The following is a 19,986-nucleotide window of genomic DNA, read 5'->3' as shown; positions in this document are numbered from 1 at the left end:
ATTGCATCAATACACTTTTGTAAAGATATGTAACAATTATTAATTTATTAATCAAATGTTAATATGACATAAACATTAAAGTAACATGTATTACATTTCTTACCTCCAAATAAAGAAAAAAATTGGATTATATATAATCTTTAGTGGCGTCTCCCCTTGTGGTGTGTTTACTTCCCAGATTGAGGAATCGGAATGATTAACGCGTTTACTTCGCAAAAATGAAGCAGGAATCAGAATCAAATTAGTGGGGCCCACAACTATTTGGGAATGGGGAATGGGAGATTGATTCCCATGGGAGGAGGTGTGAATCAGTCTCTCATTCCCGGGACTTCCCATTTTACCCCCACTCAGATTCAAATATTTCTAAACTACCCTCATTTAAATAAAAAATACAAATACCTAAGATTAAAAAAAAAAGCAAAATCCCTAGAACTCGTGAGCCGTGACCCGTGTTCTCCTCTTCGAAGCTTAATCGCTAGCCATCGATTCCGAGATCATACGTCGTTGCTGTCGGTTCCGCTATCACACGCCGTTGCCGTCGGTTCCGAGATCGTTGTCGCAGCTGGTCTGTCGTTGGATCTTAAATCGCTGGCTCATGTTGTTGGTCTCGTCATGGGTGTGGGCTCTGTCGTTGTCGGTTTTGATTCCGTTCGTTGGTCTCAACTTTCCCGCCCGTTCACCATCGACCGAAAGCTTCTAGTCACCATTATTGCCTGTTCATTGGTTTTGATTCTGTTCGTTGCCATTTGATGATTTTGGATCACACAAATTTTGTAATAATAATAATAAAATTAATTAATAATAATAACAACAATAATATTGTTATTATGATTTATTATTAATAATAAAAAATTCAATAATAAAAATATATAATTAATAATAGTAATATATATAAATAAAAAATATTATAATTTTTGTTATTATTATTATAAGTTTAATATTATTTTTATTAACAATCAACAATTAATAATAATTATTATTATTATTTTTAACAAAGAACAATAATATATCACTATAAATTATTATTTTTTATAATTAATTATTTTATTATAAATAATAATAATATTTTATTAATTTATTATTATTATTATTATTATCCTTATAATAATATTTTTTTAATTTATTAATTTTATTAATCTATTTTATCATTATAAGCAACATGGGGTATTTTAGTAATTTGAAACAGTCCACTCCAATTCCAGTATAAAGTAAACACATCAATGAAAGTGAAATTCATTTTAATTATAATTCTAACAACTTAAGTAAACAATTTATTTTGATTTTTGTTTGCCATTTCAATTTCAACTCATTCCCAATCCGGGAAGTAAACGCACCATTAAGGTTTTGCTTTAATAATATAATTTGTCAATAGACAAAGTACTTTTAACAAATGTTTAAAGTGTGCAAACACAATATTAATTAAACGTTGAAACCTTCAAATACAACCCACACAACATCGCCGTGGGACAATATGGTACCGAGCAGGCCCTTCTTCTAATCCCATTTCATTATTTTACCTATTCTCTTTTTTTTCCCAAATAATAATTTTTCTCAAATTATTTGAATCTATTTTTTCAATAAGCAATTTCATTACTTAACAAATAGAGCTTTGCCCGGCCAAATGGCTTTTAAATTGTTTTATTTATTTATTTAATCAACCAAGTAAACAACATAAATAAATAAATAACTAAACAACAAATTTGAACTATATCAAATATATATTCATATAGATAATTGGGAAAATTCAATTAATTTGTGATCAAATAACGTAGTTCAAGTGATTTTTTTTACCAATTTACCATCAATCATGGGTTCACATTTTTTTTAATTGTATTTTCACAATCACAATCACAAAAATTTACAAATTCAAGTGGAAGCTTGCTTTAGTTTATCAATTCTATTTTGAGATTTGCATGTGTACATTAGCAGAGGTTTAGGTGTAGACGAACAATACAATTGTCTAAAACCCTATAATTTGAAAAGACTTCTTTTTATAGTATTTCCTTATTTTGAATTTTTTTTTATTTTGACTGTTGATTCTCTAATTAATAAAGATTATTTTACATATTATATGAAATAAGAAAGCCTACTAGACATCTTTCTAATTAATAATCATCCTATAATTAAGATTTTTTTTATAGAAAATCTATATTTATTAACCTTAATGTTAAAGAGATATAATTTATAATATTTTTTAACAATTAATTCATTTATTATTATTCTTTCTAATAAAAAATAAATAAATTATTTACCCTTTCAATTTCCTAAAAAACTTTAATTATTCAACTTTGTAATCCTTGACTTTTAGTTTTTAATTTCTATTAAAAACCTTATAATCTAAAAAATCAGTAGATGAAAAAATTTCTTGTCACTTCTTTATAAAGAAAGTTATTATATTCATTGATTCATTTAAAAAAAAAATAGTTCATATTTATTATCTAATCATCAATTCATTATCTCAATTTTTTTTTTATATTCTATCATTCTAAATATTCTATTTGAAAAAAATAATATTTTTCTTATTTAATTGTTTATTTATTTTGTAATGGTCTCGTGTTATTGCTAGCCTACCTTGGGCTTGCACATGGCTCCGCACCGAATCAAAAACACCAGCCACTTTGAACGTCTATGAGCGGCGCGTACTCCCACGTGCTATAAAGCAGGATTCATCAGGCCGTTCCCTTTTCCCAAAAGGTAGATGGGCGGCCAGTGGGTCCAAAAAGAGTCGGTGTCCGTAATAGCAAACTGGGACCTACCTGGTCCGACGCCACGTCGGTCCTATCAAACCGCACTCTTTGTAACAACAGCAAGACCCAACATTATAATAAGTAAATATTATTATGCCATTTATGTTTTATTTTAAAGAATGGTTGATAATTTTATAAAACTTCACTATATATATATATATATATATATATACATTAATTTATTATATTATTTTTTATGTATTTTAATTTTTTTTCACAAACTACAAACATGCTCTCTTAACAAGTTAAATCTTCCCATGTTAACAAAATATTATTAGACTGGAGATTTGATATTTTTTATTTTTAAATATAAATTCGTTTTAAATTTTTACTTGATTGGCTTTGATGAAAATAATTACAAATTTACAAAAATCATATACTTGGACAATATAACTACTAACTAATAAATTACATATGATCGGAGTATGAGTTTTTTTTAATCTTTTTGAACATTTTTTTTTTCAGAAATGAAAACATATAAACATGTTTATAAGTATATTTGAAACCAAATAATGCTATGAAATTTTCATTATCTTAAAGTTTGATTTTGATTGGTATGTTATGGTGTCCTCAAAATATACTTGTTTAGTTATTTTGTGAGGAGCGTGATTGCTCAAGAACTCCAGCAGCACCCCTCCAAATCCGATAAATCTCAATAAAAAAATTCATGTGAAATTGTCAGAAGATTTCATTCTTCGGATGTACAAGTTTTAAGTCCCTATTATTTAAAAAAAAAAAAAAAACACCCACACACACACGCACAAGTGTGTAAGTCATGGGTTGCCACTTAATTTTATTCAATCATGCTGATATGGCACAAATTCATTTGTCATCAAGTAAAAACCGGAGAAATATCACCGGACACAACTCAATCTGACTTCTTTTTCTTACGCGCATTAACAGATTCATCAATCCCGTTTTCAATTAAAAAAATAAATTAAATTTTAAAAAAAAGCAAACAAATCTTTTTATTTTTTATTTTTTAGTTATTGCAAAAATTTCCTTTTGTTGCCAGTCAAGCAACTTTTTAAACGAACGAAAGTTGAACTCAGATCGATCAATTCTCCCTTTGTCTCTCTCACAACGCCTCCAAACGCCAATCAAAATGGGTGCGTTTTACGTCCTCCTAAATTTTCATTTATCTTTATCTCTGATCTTAATCCTATTTATGCCGCATCTTAATTCGCTAATGCAGAATTTTCTGTCTCGAAATTGCCGTTTTCAAGCTGATCCGTTGTTGCATTAGTTATTAATCTCGTTTTCATTAAATTGGAAGAGTTACAACTTACAATACGTTACATGCGTTTTGTTTTTTCATTTATGAATGGCCTTATTATTATTTTTTTTTTGTCCCGTAATTTGAGTAAATTTAATCTGATGTGATGTGATTGATTGATTTGCAATGATTTGATGTTGATTTTAGAGTTTTGAGCTGTGATTTAGTCTTTAAATAATGAATTTGAAGATTTTTAGCTGTTTGGATCAGGAATGAGGTGTGTTAAGGAATTTTTGTTTGTTCGGTTCCTGAAAAAGAAGATAAGGAGATGGAAAGAAAATATAAGGTTAAAATTTGTGTATCTGATTTGAGCCTACTTTTATGGAGTATGTTCTGGGAGTGTCAGAGTGATTAGTCATTTCATACTTAAATATTGAAAGAGTTGACATCCAAAAAATTATATATACAAAGAGTTCCTAATGTGATCGGTTTCTGAATATTCTACATTCGAATTGATATGGAAAAGGTTCGGTGTTATCAACAATTTTTTTGACAGAAAAATGATTGTCATTTTGTTTAAATTTAATAGAGTTAATGTCTAGGGCTTCTTTTTTTCTATTTTTTTTTTCTGTTGATTTGTCTTCTATGTGAGCATGTTGAAGTCATAGAAACTGTAAATTTCATTTTAGTTACTAACATGTGTACATGTTTGGTTTTCCAGCAAAGGGCGAAGAATGTTGCTCAACTCAGCTTATTGATGGGGATGGTACGTTCAATGTTTCTGGAATTGAGCATTTTATCAAGGAGGTAAAATTGAGCGACTGTGGGCTGTCATATGCCGTTGTCTCCATAATGGGACCACAAAGTAGCGGTATGCATTCATTTCTCCATTTAATGCTGGAAATAATGTATCTTAGAAAAGGCTAGCCAGTTTGTACTTGATTAATTCAGTACTTGATTAATTCAAGTGAACGTAGCATGTTGGGATGGCATTCTTGTGAATTAGACAATATATGTTAGGATGTTTTCTAGGTGAGTATGTTGAAGAATGCTGATGGTTAAGTTTGTTTCAATTTCCCCCAAAAAGACGTTGTTTTTGTGATTTAAAATGTGCTGTTCAGTTTTGTATGATATCTTAGTGGTCCATTTGGCGGTCTCTTATTTTTTGTTTGCAATTTATCCTTCTTCTGGTCATATTTCATTTTGTCTATCTCTCTTATCCATTTCTTTATCACTTAGTTGGATATTATAGCTTGTATTAGTAATAGTTCACACATAAGATGTGCCACATGTTTTTCGTTATTATGACAGGGAAGAGCACGCTATTGAATCATTTGTTTGGTACCAACTTCAGGGAAATGGATGCATTTAAAGGAAGGCATGATCTCCTACTAAACTTATGTACTTCATTTTTCTGTAAATTTAGTTAGTTCACTCATTGACAGAATGTGATTCTCTTCAGGTCTCAAACCACAAAAGGTATTTGGATGGCAAGATGTGCAGGCATTGAGCCGTGTACTCTTATAATGGACTTGGAGGGAACTGATGGTAGAGAACGAGGCGAGGTACTCTTCTGCTTGAATTATTTTAATTTCATTCAATTGTAAATAATGTGACCATCAATTGGATTTTATATTCACCACTCCTCTTTGTACTCATTTTTCATTCAGTTTGTAACATGCTGCTTCCTATAGGCATTTATATATCCTCATATATTTATGCCCTCTGGAATAGGCATGTAATTTGGATTTATTTTGTTCTGCTTTGGAATGTAGAACTGATATTGGTGTAAAAAGAGATGAATGGATAGACATATTGCTTGTTGACTGACCTGGTTTCATTCTTCCTCTCAGGATGATACTGCCTTCGAGAAGCAAAGTGCCCTCTTTGCCCTTGCTGTTTCAGATATAGTTCTAATAAATATGTATGTTTTCTGTCTAGCAAAAGTTTTCCATTCCTTGAGAACTTGTTTTGAGTGTTTCCTTCCATTATCCTGTAATAACCGTCTGAAATATTTTCCACGTAGGTGGTGTCACGACATTGGCCGCGAGCAAGCTGCAAATAAACCTCTCTTAAAAACTGTATTCCAGGTAATCTACATGTGCCTACCTTTACACAACCAGCATTCTCGCATAGAATTTTTAGTTTATAAGATTTTGGTGGAATATACTTACAGGTCATGATGCGCTTGTTCAGTCCTCGCAAAACAACGTTGATGTTTGTCATACGTGATAAAACTCGGGTGTGTTCCTTTTTGTATTTCTTTTAGGGTAGCTTGAGAGATCTAGTTGAAGATTTTTAATTGTTTGTTGATCATCTTGTCCTATGTTACTTAGTTGAGCTGAGATTTTGATTGTGTGTTATTTGATTATAGACACCATTGGAAAATTTGGAACCAGTTCTAAGAGAAGATATTCAGAAGGTATAAGGATATAGTGCTACATTTGTTTCCATTTTCAAAATTGACTTCAGTGATGTTGCTCTCTGATCTTTGCCTTTTTGTTTTTCCTCTCTCTTAACCATAGATATGGGATTCAGTTCCTAAGCCACAAGCCCACATGGAGACACCACTAAGTGAATTTTTTAATGTAAGATGTCATGTTTCACTAATTATATAGGCATGTTTTTAAGGGGAGTAATTATGTGTTTATAGTGATAGTGCTACTTCTGTTCATATATGAACAGGTTGAAGTTGTTGCTCTCTCTAGTTTTGAAGAAAAGGAAGAGCTATTCAAAGAGCAGGTACCAGATCTCTAGCATCCCCGAAGGGATATTTGAACTGTTTATGAATTGAAATAATTATGTTTTGTTGTTCAGATGTTCAAAAGCAGTCAGCCTGTGTGACTTATTTTCTTTATTTGTTCTAAACAAAATAAATAGGGGGAGGCAATTCACAACAATGAGCTATTAGTAGTAATTTTATGGCGTTTTGTTTTAAAACTTCTACTTTTGCATTATTTGTTGCTATCATTCTATTTTTTATTGAAATTAGTTTTTTCCATCTGTCCCCTGTCAGATTCCAAGATTTTGAGATGTATCTTGAGCAATTTGAAGTTGCCTATTGTTAGATTTTGTCTTGCAATATGAGGACAGCTAAATTCTCTTTCAGCTGACTGAACATTTTTAACATATATGCTCGTGTTCTCTTTAACTTTTGATACGAAGGTTGCTAGTTTGAGGCAAAGATTCTACCATTCAGTTGCACCTGGAGGGCTTGCTGGGGATCGACGTGGTGTAGTTCCAGCTTCAGGCTTTTCTTTTAGTGCACATGAAATCTGGAAAGTCATTAAGGAGAACAAGGACCTTGACCTTCCAGCCCACAAGGTTACTTCATGAATATCTTTCTTATGATGGATTTTACTAACTATTTATTGTGCTGTTATTGGATCTGACAATGATCCATTTGTTTATAGGTCATGGTGGCTACTGTACGTTGTGAAGAAATTGCAAATGAAAAGTATTCAAGTTTTGCTGCAAACGAGGTATCTCTTTTTCATTCTTTTTTCTTTGAAAATGTACTTGAACCTAGTTAATGTTCTATGCATTCGCACCAGTTAAATTGGTTTGGAATTGACACAGGAGTGGTATGAATTGGAGGCGGCTGTACAATCTGGTCCAATTTCCAGTTTTGGAAAGAAGCTCAGTTCAATTCTTGAAACTTGTCTATCAGGGTAAGGATATTTCATTTCATTTAGTATCTAAATATCCTATTGGCTCTACTGCAACAATTGAATTGACTGTATGATAAGAAGTTCTATGGTCAAGTGACATTGTATATTAGGATGAAATTAAGTAACTGTGTGAAAAGTGTTTTTGTAATGATGTGTGGGTGCCTGAATTTCTTGTTTTCCTCTCAATTTTAGTAGGAACACTAGCAGTTTTTTTTTCCTTAAAAAAAAAAAATTTAGCTTCATAAGAGAAAAAATTCTTCTTATTCAAGGGGGGAAAAGTGAAGAGAGGTATAAAACAGATCCTGTCACTACGTATTGGATTATGCTTTTTGTTGTACATGTTTTTGCGTGGTTTGGAGTATCTTTAGAGTTGTTGATTTTCTTAATTGATCACTTTTTGGTTTTATTAGGTACGATGGAGAAGTTTTATATTTTGATGAAGGTGTCAGATCTGCAAAGCGAAAGCAGCTTGAAGACAAGTTACTGCAAGTAATGCATCTTTCTTCAAAAAGGAGGCTCATCAGGGCCTTATTTGGCCCACTGGATTTCTTCCCCATAGCATAATTCATTTTATGCGTGTTTTTATTCATTTCATTCTGATTTTCTTTCCAATTGCTGGTCTTGTTTTGATTTGTTAGCTTGTCCAACCGGCATTCCAATCTATGTTGGGACATATAAGGTCTGGAACCCTCGATAAATTCAAGGATGCATTTGACAAGGCTTTGAGTGGAGGGGAAGGGTTTTCTTCAGCTGCTCATCATTGCTCTAAGTTTTATATGAATCTATTTGATGAAGCATGTGCAGGTACATTTTTTTTTTTAAATAATGGCATTTTGTAAGTCAAGGAGAAAAACCCGAATCAAGAAACAGAATGAAAGTATGGGAGTTTTATATCCCAAATCTAAGGATATGTATAAAACGAATTCATTAGATGAGTCAGATCTACTGGTTCATTGTTGTGTTATGTTGGAAATCCTGAAACTTTGACATTTTTTGACAGTGGATGGGCTTGGGAACTATGGTTGGATAACACATGTGCTTACCCAAGTATTATTTGTTATTTGATTGATTGCAGATGCTGTCATTGAACAAGCAAACTGGGACATGTCTAAAGCACGGGATAAGTTCCAGCGTGACGTAGATGCGCATATTGCTTCTGTTCGTGCAGCCAAGCTGGGTGAATTAACTGCTATTTTTGAGGTATAATTAAATATTAAGTTTATTTTTTTGCATCTTTTGATGACATTATTCTTTCAAATGTTTGATTGATGGTAAATGATCAGATAAAGTAAATAGTACCAGTCTTAATTATTTAGTTCAAAAAGGTTCATAGAACTGCTTGACACTGCTGTTTACTATTTCCTGTAGTTTGGGACTCTTTGTAACATCCAAAGATTTTCCCCAACAGTATTCTGCATAAAGTTTTATAGTTGGCTAATTTCCATGAGACATTACTGATGGTAATATTATGATTGCAGGCGAAGCTGAATGAATCATTGTCAGGACCTGTGGAAGCTCTATTAGATGGAGCTAATAACGAGACCTGGCCTGCAATAAGGAAACTTCTCCGGTGTGAGACTGAATCAGCTATTTCTGGTTTCTCTGATGCACTTTATGGTTTTGACATGGATGAAGAAACAAAGGAGAAAATGCTTGCAAGTCTGGAGAATTACGCAAAGGGTGTGGTTGAAGCGAAAGCTCGGGAAGAATCTGGAAGGGTACTCATGCGTATGAAGGACAGGTGGCATCTTCTTGCAATAAATTATTTAAAATGTTTGAATTCTTTCAGTTAGTCATATGATGATTTATTGTGAAATTGCAAACAGGTTTACATCATTATTTAGTCATGATTCTGATTCAATGCCTCGGGTTTGGACTGGGAAGGAAGATATTCGAGGAATCACCAAGTTGGCTCGCTCTGCAGTATGTTAATTGTAAAACATTAAGTGTTGAATCTTAATATTTTTAGCTCCATTGGTTTCCTGTTAATCTTTTTTTTTTTTTCTGTTGCTTGCCAGTCCTTAAAGTTGCTTTCAGTTATGGCTGCAATCCGGTTGGATGACGAGACTGATAACATCGAGAGTACACTTACACTTGCTTTGGTGGATTCCCGTAGCAATGCCACTACAAATAGGAGCATTACAAATCATGACCCTTTGGCCTCGAGCACTTGGGAACAGGTCACTTTTATTGCTTTTTTTCATGAAATTTACTGTGGAATAATGAATCGAATGAAAAATTAAGGAAAAAGGAAAAAGAGAAGTTAGGATCTGGATAATGTTTTAAGACCTGCAAATTTGCTTGATTGCATGCCCTTTTAAGCTTCATATGTGGCTATTGTACGATAGAAGTGTGGAAAGTCTGCAGTATTGCAAACTTTATTTCCCATTGGTTTTACTGCTTCATGTTGCTTTATTGTGCACACTCATATTTAAGAGCATCTTCTTTTCCTGACTAAGTAGTTGCAGCAACTGATTTTTTATTACAGGTTCCATCATCAAAAACATTGATCACGCCTGTTCAGTGCAAATCTTTGTGGAGGCAATTCAAGTCAGAAACAGAGTATAGTGTCACCCAGGCAATTTCTGCTCAGGCATGAAATTTTACTCATTAGTCTACTTTAACTCACTCGTTTCGTATATATATGACTGGTTGGATCTCTTAATTTTCAAGCTAGCATTGACTGGGTGATGGCTTTAAATGACCAGTCGTTATTGTGAATTTGTGATGGGTCTAATAACTTGCTGGTTTTAACTTTTAACCTTGCATGTATCAGGGTATTAGATGGCTAGTTGGTGTGCTTGTAAAACGAAAGCTAGAAATGTCAGGACTGGTTAGAAAATATTAGATATAGTGAGGATAAACTAAATGGCTTTGGTGGACTAGTTAGCTTCATGGTTTTAAGGGAAAATAAAGTCGTAATTGTGGGTTGATTCTGTTCTGTTCCAGATCTCAAGGTAGATAATAATAACTTATTGCATTGTCACTGTTGGTGGCTTATTGATTTATCCATTCCTCTTTTAATATTTTCAGGAAGCCAACAAGCGCAACAACAACTGGTTGCCACCTCCATGGGCAATTGCTGCCATGATGGTTCTTGGATTTAATGAATTTATGACTCTTTTAAGGTACTTTATTTTCCTTGTTAGAATAGAGATATAGTTTTTAAGAATTAGATAAATACTCACACCATTATTACTTGTACTGATATCTTCTCATTGCAGAAATCCTCTGTATCTTGGCTTCATCTTTATTGGTTATCTACTCATTAAAGCCCTATGGGTGCAATTGGACATTTCTGGTGAATTCCGCAATGGCGCCGTAAGTATTTTACTTTATTTTATTGGATAACATTTTGAGGAACTTTATTTTAGCACACTTGGAATTGAAGTATGACACTCAACCCCAATTCATATTTTGAGTTTTTTTTTTTTTTGGGGGGGGGGGGTCATAGGCTTCGGAATTTAAGTTGGCTTCAGTGGAAGTTAATACTTATATGTGCTTGGTTCATTTTGCAATTTATATAAATATCATAGAATGCTTCTATTATAATAGCTGTAGTAGTAGACCCTCATGACTGGAATTCCAAAGCAATTTTTTTTTTAATTATTATTATTCTGTTCAGAGAAACAGCTTTAATATGTTCCATGAGCTTTTTAACAATCATGAATGTACAGTCCAAACTAGTTATGTACTTAAGCATTGCGTTCTGTATTTTTATACACTCACGTGATTTGTACGTGGTAAAATATCAACCAATAGATCTGGTATTGGAACCAAACTGTTAGTCACCAACTTAAAAAGAGTCATTTATTTAAATTTTTTCAAGCTCTGTTCAACTTAATATTGATCTTTGACACTTCATTTCTTGTTAGAAGTTAACGGGCGTGATGTTTGTGCATACTTACAGCTTCCTGGTCTTATTTCCTTGTCTACCAAGTTCCTTCCAACTGTAATGAACCTTCTCAAGAAACTAGCTGAGGAAGGGCAAATACCTGCCACAAATAATAATCCTCAGAGAAACCCTGTCAGAGCATCAATGAACCATCAAAATGGTGTAAGCACTAGTGAAATTTCATCAACTGCATCATCTGGAGTAACATCATCCGGCAATGGGACTGAATACTCAAGTCCCAGAAAGGAAGAGTAGGTGCAAGCTGCTGAACAGAAAGCAGCCTTTTCTTCTACATTTGAAGATGCCAGAGTTCTGCTCACTCTTGGTGGGTGTTGCACGTCTTCTTTTGTCCACGAATCTAACTTTCAAGGTGTGACGGTTATTTATTCGGAAGGCATTTATTTTTGTGCAAGTGCCGGCGCATACAGGGGGCTGAGATTTGTTATGAAAAAGTCCCCATTAAATAGTTTTTTATATTTATAAGTCTAGGGTTTGATTTCTTTATTGTTTGTCAAAGAAGCTCAAGGAGCTTCTCTTTATATACACACACACTATTTTAATGGCTTTTGATTAGTCTGTTTTTCACCCCAAATTTTGTCTCGAGTAATGGAATGCTAGAACTCAAATGCGTGGCGCTCTAAATCTATTTCATTCTTCTTTTCATATCATTTGGCACATTTCGTTTTTGCAAAATATTCTTAATTTGAGTTTGCATGAGTCATGATATACGATTATTATTATTATTATTATGACGCGTGTATCCTTGGATTTCACGAGATTGAAGGAGATTTGTTGCGTTACAGGTAGAAGTTTTGTAGCTTGAATTGCATTCTTTCTCAAATTTCAAGTCTTAATTTTAGGTTACACTAATCTTGTAATTGTAACAAACACTTTGGCAAAACGAAATTGTTGGTGATTAATGCAAGCAGATGAAGAGAAATAAAAGAGAATTGAATCCCGACCACTAAAACATCGTCAAAACAGCTTTATTAGATACTGCTGCAGCAACCAGAAAAGCTGCTTTAGTACTTAATTATTAAAATTCATCACGTAAATTTTGGATCCTTTTAACAGCTGGATATAGCTAGCTTCTAACATGTCCATGTGTTGTGTTGTTAAATTCTCAGAAACTATAAATTGCGGCACGTGTTTAGGTGGGGTGTCATCAAATGTTCAGTGCATCTCATATTTGTTTCTCTTCTAGGCATGAAATAAATTGGCACAGCCCCTCGCGGTTGTCAGGTCATTTTCAGACCAAAAGAAGGAAAAAGAAATTGAAAATTAAATGAAATGACACAATTATTTATTTTTCAGCACCATAATTAGATCGTTTTTATGGCCTGCATAGTGCGATGGTACAGTTAGAGCTTCTATTAAAGTGGAATTGACTTGTTCGGCTCGCAAAAAGGGACTTGAAATTGAAATGTTAGGGCCCAAATGCTTATTTATTCTTAATCCCTCAATTCTGTTACTTGATTTGCTTGAAAGATCTCATTGAAAACGCAATCGGATTTAACCTGGCGTGCCTGATAGGGTTTATATTTTTTGGGATTTTAACGACAGCATTATGGTCACCTGAACCCGAATTTTACAAAAAAACGAGAGGCAGATTTGAAAAGGCAGAATATAATGTCATTCTTATGATAATGTATTGCGTTGACTACAAAATGTTCTATGTTACAAGCATTAACGCTATAAAATACTGTTAAAAATGTGCCTTGAATATCTGGTAACTGCAATTAGCCTGTTACCCTGATCCCATTACATTTATTTTATTCAGTACGAAAATTTTATTGGGTTTCAGTTCTTGTTTGTGTCTTAAATTTTCCATTTTTTTTTCTCTCTTTAAATTCTTAGCTACCTGTCTCGCATTAAATTTTGGTAGATATCCTTTTACATACGGTACTGATTAATAGTAGTAATACACTCTACACATCTCGAGTAAACATAAATACATAATTTTAAAAAAATTTACGAAAAAAATATTATCCAATAAATAAATCTTGCATCCCCTCAAGATGAAGAACTAATATTACTCGAAAAGCAATGCAATATACAAAAGAGAGGACTTGCAGCGAAGGATTAGAGTTTTTCATTTTTTAAAAATGTGCAATCATTTGCAAATTATACATATCATATGCTGTACTCTTGTATTCACACCAAGTTTTCACCCAAACACTATTTTGCAAATTTTAGAAAAACATATTTCTGGTAAATTTTGACGGACCAAATTCATCTCCAAAACTGGAAACAATAAATATATAATAAATAAATAATAGCGCGAGTTGCATCAGAGTTTTTTTTACAGTAGAAACATTTACTCCTCATCACCAGAGGTATTAATTATCAAAACACACTGCCCCCCCCACCCCCCATTTGATCTGTCATATTCTTGTGATTTATTGGATTGGACTGGACATAATAAGTGTTCTCATGGGAGTGAGGCCATAGTTAGGTTGGTGATTAATGTTTGACATAACGTAACGATTCTATAAAAAGTCACATTAAATTGAAACTAAAGTTGAGGTTTAGCTCAAATATTAAGATTCTTAAAGTTATTGACTAGGATTTTGATTGGGTGCGCCGCTGTGCGTGTAGTGGTTTATCATTGGTAGAGTCGTGTTGTAGGGCTCGCAACTCCACCAAAGTGTAGTTTGCGCACTAGATTACTACTCTTGTTGATTAATGATTATTATTTCAGCAGTATAAAGCATCATTTATGCTTTCGCCATTCGTCAACGTTGGTACGTCGTGGATGGGATACTGGGATCACATTTCACAAGTCACCATTAAAGAATTATAAACCAAAAAATAATATTTTTTTTTTTTTTTGAAAAAAAAGCAAGACCATTTTTTACTGTATATGATCATTTGGGAATTCTTAAAAGAGATATATATATACACATACGGATCATATATATATAGATTATAGACATTCCAAAAGTAGTTGTTATTAAGACGATATTTATTTTTGTTGGATAATTTGTGTTCTCAACTAATTAATCAATGCACTGAAATCGACCATCGTCCAACTTCAAGCATCGGCTTACACGTATACAAAAACAATGATAACGTTTATACATTTATGCAGAAAAATCGTTATGCATGCAGCATGCTACGTGATATATGCGATTGAATTTTGCATTCGTATAAAAGATGATCATAACACACGCACACATATATATAAATAAATGAATAGTGCTAGAGAGAGAGAAGCACGAGAGAAAAATGAGAGAATTTTACTCTCTCTCTCTATTTTTTTTTTATTATTTCTCTCGTCTTTGTCTCGTGTTTCTCTACACTAAGTATTTTTTTAAATAAATAAAAACTCTCTAGTGTAGAATCTTAAACTTTAATAAAATATAAAGCGTTAAAAATACGGGACTAATTAAAAACGTGCAGACATTAAAGTTGGCATATTATGTACAATTATTCATCATTACACATACATACAGTATCTATGTATCAATATTCCTATATATGGGATCAACAAGCTCAATAAGACTACACAGCTAGGGCTGGTATGAGCTCTCGTTGGAGTCATTGTAATAACATTTTTTACCCAAAACAAGAAAAAAATAAAAATAAAGAATAAAGACAAAACAGTTAATTAAAATAACAAAGCTTCCTACTCCAACTGTTGCATTCATTTCACCATTAATGATTTTTACCTGTTGCCGCTGCAGTGACCTTAAATACAGTTGAGAGCTGCATTGCTTTTGTTTGCTTCTTCTCATGGTCATGGACATGCTTATCTGGGTACCTACTTAAATTATATATATAAATGTGTGTATATGTGCAGCATTAATTAATGGTTACTCTGTGTGTGTGTGTATATATATATATATATTATAAATTTCTAGGTACAGACGTTCTTTTTTTTATTTTTTGTTATTGCCAATTATTAAATTATATGTTTTAATAACGTATACTGACTTTATTAACGAATAGGGTTTAATAACGTGTTGAGAACACATAGAAGACAACTACATATATATATATATATATATATATATATATATATGTATATAGGAGTTGTAAACGCACACGCACACAAAACAAGGCCAACCGAAGAGAGCCACATTGAGGCAGAAGCCTGAAAGAAACTGTTTCTCTTCTGCAAGTGTGTGTTGAGTGGTTGTGGTTTTCAGTAGTCTTCTAGTCTGACGTTCAATGGATTTTGTAGGGGCACTCACGCAGAAGCCTAAGCTGCTGTTTCTGCGTTTTCTTGTTCTATCTCTCATCAGCTTGCTCTCTTCCAGTCAAGCAGCAGCTTCAGGTTTCTCTTCTTTTCATTTTCCTGATGCATGCATGCCTTCTTTTCTTGATGATCAATCTGTGCAAACAGAGATCTGCAAATAAAGTTTGTTTCTTCTTTTGTCTTTTTTTTTTTTTTAATATTTCATTTTTGGTGTTTCTTTATAACTGTTATAAAAGTTTCTTGATATTGCTGGCTAGCTAAGCTCTGTTTGTTTTAGTTTTTCATGCAGCTAATTATTATTCACAAGTATGCATCCCTTCGCAGCTTGAGCTCTCATTTCATTCCAACAGAGGCCGTAGTCTTGGTTTCTGGAAGAAAATTGTTAAAAGAAAATGAATTACACTTCTGGAGATTAATTTGGAGAGAAATTAAGTAATTTTAACTGATTTTGCCATCTTTGCATGGATGGATTGATGTGATCATGTTTTTTGAAAATATGTCTTGTGCTTTAAGACTCAGAATTTTGAGGAACCTTTATTAGCTAGTTTCCATTACCATTTTTATCAATAATGCGACACTCTCCTTAACATATTCATTTCATTTAATTTAATTTGTCAGGCGCAGGAGCAAAGAATAATTTATACAAATACAGATACCCATTTATCAAAGAAGCAAGCTCGTTCACATCACCACCACCGCCATCATCATCATCGTTCTCACCAAGAAATGGTGATCATCATCATCACAGTGCATTTGACTACATTGTAGTTGGTGGCGGCACAGCTGGTTGTCCATTAGCAGCCACACTTTCTCAGAATTTCACAGTGTTGCTGCTTGAAAGAGGAGGTGTCCCTTTCTCCGACGTGAATGTCTCATTTCTTCAGAATTTTCACATGGCTTTGGCTGACACTTCACCTCAGTCTGCTTCCCAATATTTCATTTCAACTGATGGGGTTCTTAACGCAAGGGCTAGAGTCTTGGGTGGTGGTTCTAGCATTAATGCTGGTTTCTACACTAGAGCAAGTTCACAGTATGTACCCACAAATCTCTCTCTCTCTCTTACACAGTCTTTTTTGCCATTTTTTTTATAAATTTAATTGCTCCCTTTTTTTAAATTAGCATTAATGCTGGTTTCTGCACTAGAGCAAGTTCACAGTATGTACCCGCAAACTAGCATTAATGCTGGTTCCATAGCACTTAAAAACAGATATCCATAAGCCATTAATTTGGTCGCATTAACATGTCACACTCATTATTTTGCTATTAGTAGTATTTTCTTCTCTTGATGCAAAAGATACTACAACTGACGCTAAAATGTCTACATATGTTCTTGGTTGAGTGTTTATTATAGTCATTGTATTGGTGTTTTTCTTTTCCTTTCTTTTCTTTTTCTTTTGTTAAATTTGATCCTTCTTCATCTTCGTTCAAATCAGAGTGACTTAAGTTTAATACGACTATTTTCTTTAAATATTTTCTTAAAACTGTTTGTATTTAAGGTTATGAATCACTAATTGTGACAAGAACAAACCCGGGGGTTGACCCAACTTGGAGGCCAGGAAATCAAGATAACAAAATTCACTATATGTATAAATGCTTGTAATCATGTGATTGAACACAGGGGCAGCCATTTATTATGAGCTCTAAAAGTTTTGGTCATTGTGACCATACCACATTCATGAATCATGACTCTGCAATTATATCAAAATATTTATGAACCCACCTTCCACTTTAGTGTCTTTAATTTCTCTTTTTATTAAATGCTAGTTGTTTGGTTCATTTTCTGGCATGCAAATTCTTGGATCTAAATGGAAATGATATATTAATGTTTGTCGTAATACATCCCCTAACATAACATGTGGGGTCCATTCCACACACTTGTTAAAGCAGCAACAGTTAACTGCGATCTTCTTCTAATCTGAAGTATTTACTCAAATTTTATAAAAAAATCATTATAAAATCTTCTCATGATCTTGGTTTACCCGAGTTTTATTATAGACTCAGAGATGGATAGTTAATAAAGTTGAGCTGTGGGGAAACTTTGATATGGTCCTTTGACATAACAAGTCCTAGTTAATTTGAGAAGAGGCATGTAGATTGTGTGCAATCAAAATTTGGTGTCACAAAAGACTGGTATGCATTGGCTGCATGTATAGACCAAATGTGTAGTAATGTTGAAGCTTCTTGGGTTGCAGGTTCATTGAGAGAATGGGATGGGATGCCAAGCTGGTGAATGAGTCATTTCCATGGGTGGAGAGACAAATTGTTCACCAGCCTAAGCAAGAAGGATGGCAGAAAGCGCTAAGGGACAGTCTTTTGGATGTTGGAGTCTCACCTTTTAATGGATTCACTTATGATCATATTTATGGAACCAAGATTGGTGGCACAATTTTTGATAGATTTGGCCGCCGTCACACTGCGGCCGAGCTGCTTGCTTCTGCGAACCCCCAAAAGATTACTGTCTTGATCCGTGCCACTGTTCAAAAGATTGTGTTTGACACATCAGGTATGCTAACACATAAGGCTTGATTTAACCTTTATATATTGCTGGTAAGAGATGAGATATAAGTTGATGCAATGTGTATTGCAGGGAAGAGACCAAAGGCAGTGGGAGTTATATTCAAGGATGAAAATGGAAACCAACACCAAGCATTTCTTGCAGGAAACCCAAAGAGTGAAGTGATCTTGTCATGTGGAGCAATTGGGACACCTCAAATGCTGAAGCTAAGTGGTGTTGGACCTAAAGCAGAGCTTGAAAAGTTGAACATTTCAGTAGTACTTGACAATGTGCACATTGGGAAAGGCATGGCTGATAATCCCATGAATGCAGTTTTTGTTCCTTCTAATAGACCAGTTGAGCAGTCTCTGATAGAAACTGTGGGAATTACCAAGCTGGGTGTGTACATTGAAGCTAGTAGCGGCTTTGGAGAATCGAGAGATAGCATTCATTGCCACCATGGAATCATGTCAGCAGAGGTAAGCAACAAGAAGTCATTTACTTTTAAATGGCTAAAAGGCAAGTAATCCGAGTGTTTTTTTTTGTGGTGATTTCATCAGATTGGACAGCTCTCTACCATTCCGCCAAAGCAAAGAACACCGGAAGCAATTCAAGATTACATCAGAAATAAGAGAACACTGCCACATGAGGCATTCAAAGGAGGCTTCATTTTAGAAAAGATTGCAAGCCCTATTTCAACAGGCGAGCTTTCTCTGATCAACACAAATGTTGATGACAATCCATCTGTTAGCTTTAATTACTTCAGCCATCCACTTGATCTCAAGCGTTGCGTTGATGGGGTTCGCATGGCTGCAAAGATTGTGCAATCAAAACATTTCCTGAACTACACGCAATGTGATCAGAAAAGTGTTGAGGCAATCCTTAATGCAAGCGTCAGGGCTAATGTTAACCTTGTTCCTAAACATACAAATGACACCAAGTCCCTAGAGCAGTTCTGCAAAGACACCGTGATCACAATTTGGCACTACCATGGGGGCTGCCATGTGGGCAAGGTGGTTAGCACTGAATACAAGGTTCTTGGAATTGATAGGCTCCGTGTTGTTGATGGCTCGACATATGATGAATCTCCTGGCACTAATCCTCAAGGCACTGTCCTGATGATGGGCAGGTAAAGATTATAATTCACATTTAAGTACATAGAAACGATATTCTAAACATTATACTAGCAACTTTCCATTTCATGCAGTGATCGTTTAACACAATAAATTTGAGTTGTTTGTGATGTGCAGGTACATGGGAGTGAAGATTTTAAGACAGAGACTAGGGAAAGCAGCCGGTGTGTAGTGTGACCAAGACCGTGAATTGAAGAAGAGATCATTGTTAGTTGCAGTTGTGAAAGTGTAATTTAGTTTTGTATCAATTCTTAGCAAGCTGGTGTGTAGTGTGTAGTGTGACCAAGATCATGAATTGAAGAAGAGATGATTGTCAGTTGCAGCTGTGAAAATGTAATCTAGTTGTGTATCAATTCTTAGCAAGCAGTTGTGTGGATAAACTGGTTTGCTGCAGGAAACAACTATTTCTGTTTCTTTCCATTCTTGAATCTTGATGTTACATCAATCAGCTATCTTTCACTTTGCTCCTTGTGGTACTTGTGAGAACTGAGAAAATTAAATAATGAATTTTTTATTGTCATGCTTTAATTTGACGTTCCTTAGCTTTACGAAATTAGTTTAAAAAAAAAAAATTAAATGTTGACACAGAATTCATTTCTTTGTTGCTAGTTAAGAAAAGAGTAACAAAG

The 19,986-nt window shown here is 33.9% G+C and overlaps 2 protein-coding genes across 2 annotated transcripts; both read left to right on the top strand.

Moving 5' to 3' along the window:
* Positions 1-3,674: 3,674 nt before the first annotated feature.
* LOC18036931 (protein ROOT HAIR DEFECTIVE 3) lies at positions 3,675-12,194 on the top strand. Its single transcript, XM_006426507.2, has 23 exons — positions 3,675-3,856; positions 4,685-4,834; positions 5,275-5,341; positions 5,426-5,528; positions 5,817-5,887; positions 5,990-6,053; positions 6,140-6,205; positions 6,338-6,385; positions 6,489-6,551; positions 6,649-6,705; positions 7,129-7,287; positions 7,377-7,445; positions 7,543-7,634; positions 8,045-8,123; positions 8,273-8,438; positions 8,710-8,834; positions 9,113-9,375; positions 9,461-9,557; positions 9,653-9,814; positions 10,123-10,227; positions 10,668-10,762; positions 10,859-10,955; positions 11,545-12,194. The coding sequence occupies exons 1-23, from the start codon at positions 3,853-3,855 to the stop codon at positions 11,782-11,784; spliced, it is 2,442 nt and encodes an 813-aa protein (XP_006426570.1). The 5' UTR covers positions 3,675-3,852; the 3' UTR covers positions 11,785-12,194.
* A 3,350-nt stretch (positions 12,195-15,544) lies between these two features.
* LOC18036702 (protein HOTHEAD) lies at positions 15,545-19,885 on the top strand. Its single transcript, XM_006426505.2, has 6 exons — positions 15,545-15,808; positions 16,349-16,760; positions 17,923-18,233; positions 18,318-18,703; positions 18,785-19,353; positions 19,475-19,885. The coding sequence occupies exons 1-6, from the start codon at positions 15,703-15,705 to the stop codon at positions 19,527-19,529; spliced, it is 1,839 nt and encodes a 612-aa protein (XP_006426568.1). The 5' UTR covers positions 15,545-15,702; the 3' UTR covers positions 19,530-19,885.
* Positions 19,886-19,986: the final 101 nt, after the last annotated feature.

The sequence above is a fragment of the Citrus clementina genome, unplaced genomic scaffold (genome assembly GCF_000493195.1).
Source record: "Citrus clementina cultivar Clemenules unplaced genomic scaffold, Citrus_clementina_v1.0 scaffold_7, whole genome shotgun sequence".
Lineage (NCBI taxonomy): Eukaryota > Viridiplantae > Streptophyta > Magnoliopsida > Sapindales > Rutaceae > Citrus > Citrus x clementina.
Note: the sequence above shows the minus strand (reverse complement) of the source record. Positions and strands in the feature narration are given on the sequence as shown.

Bases quoted from the DNA above. Each gene is read 5' to 3' on its own strand.
- LOC18036702 (XM_006426505.2), top strand. From the start codon at position 15,703: ATGGATTTTGTAGGGGCACTCACGCAGAAGCCTAAGCTGCTGTTTCTG. The intron at 18,234-18,317 runs GTATGCTAACAC...TGTGTATTGCAG, and splicing joins GATTGTGTTTGACACATCAG to GGAAGAGACCAAAGGCAGTG. The intron at 18,704-18,784 runs GTAAGCAACAAG...TGATTTCATCAG, and splicing joins ATGGAATCATGTCAGCAGAG to ATTGGACAGCTCTCTACCAT.
- LOC18036931 (XM_006426507.2), top strand. The intron at 5,888-5,989 runs GTATGTTTTCTG...TTTTCCACGTAG, and splicing joins GATATAGTTCTAATAAATAT to GTGGTGTCACGACATTGGCC. The intron at 8,124-8,272 runs GTAATGCATCTT...TTGATTTGTTAG, and splicing joins TTGAAGACAAGTTACTGCAA to CTTGTCCAACCGGCATTCCA.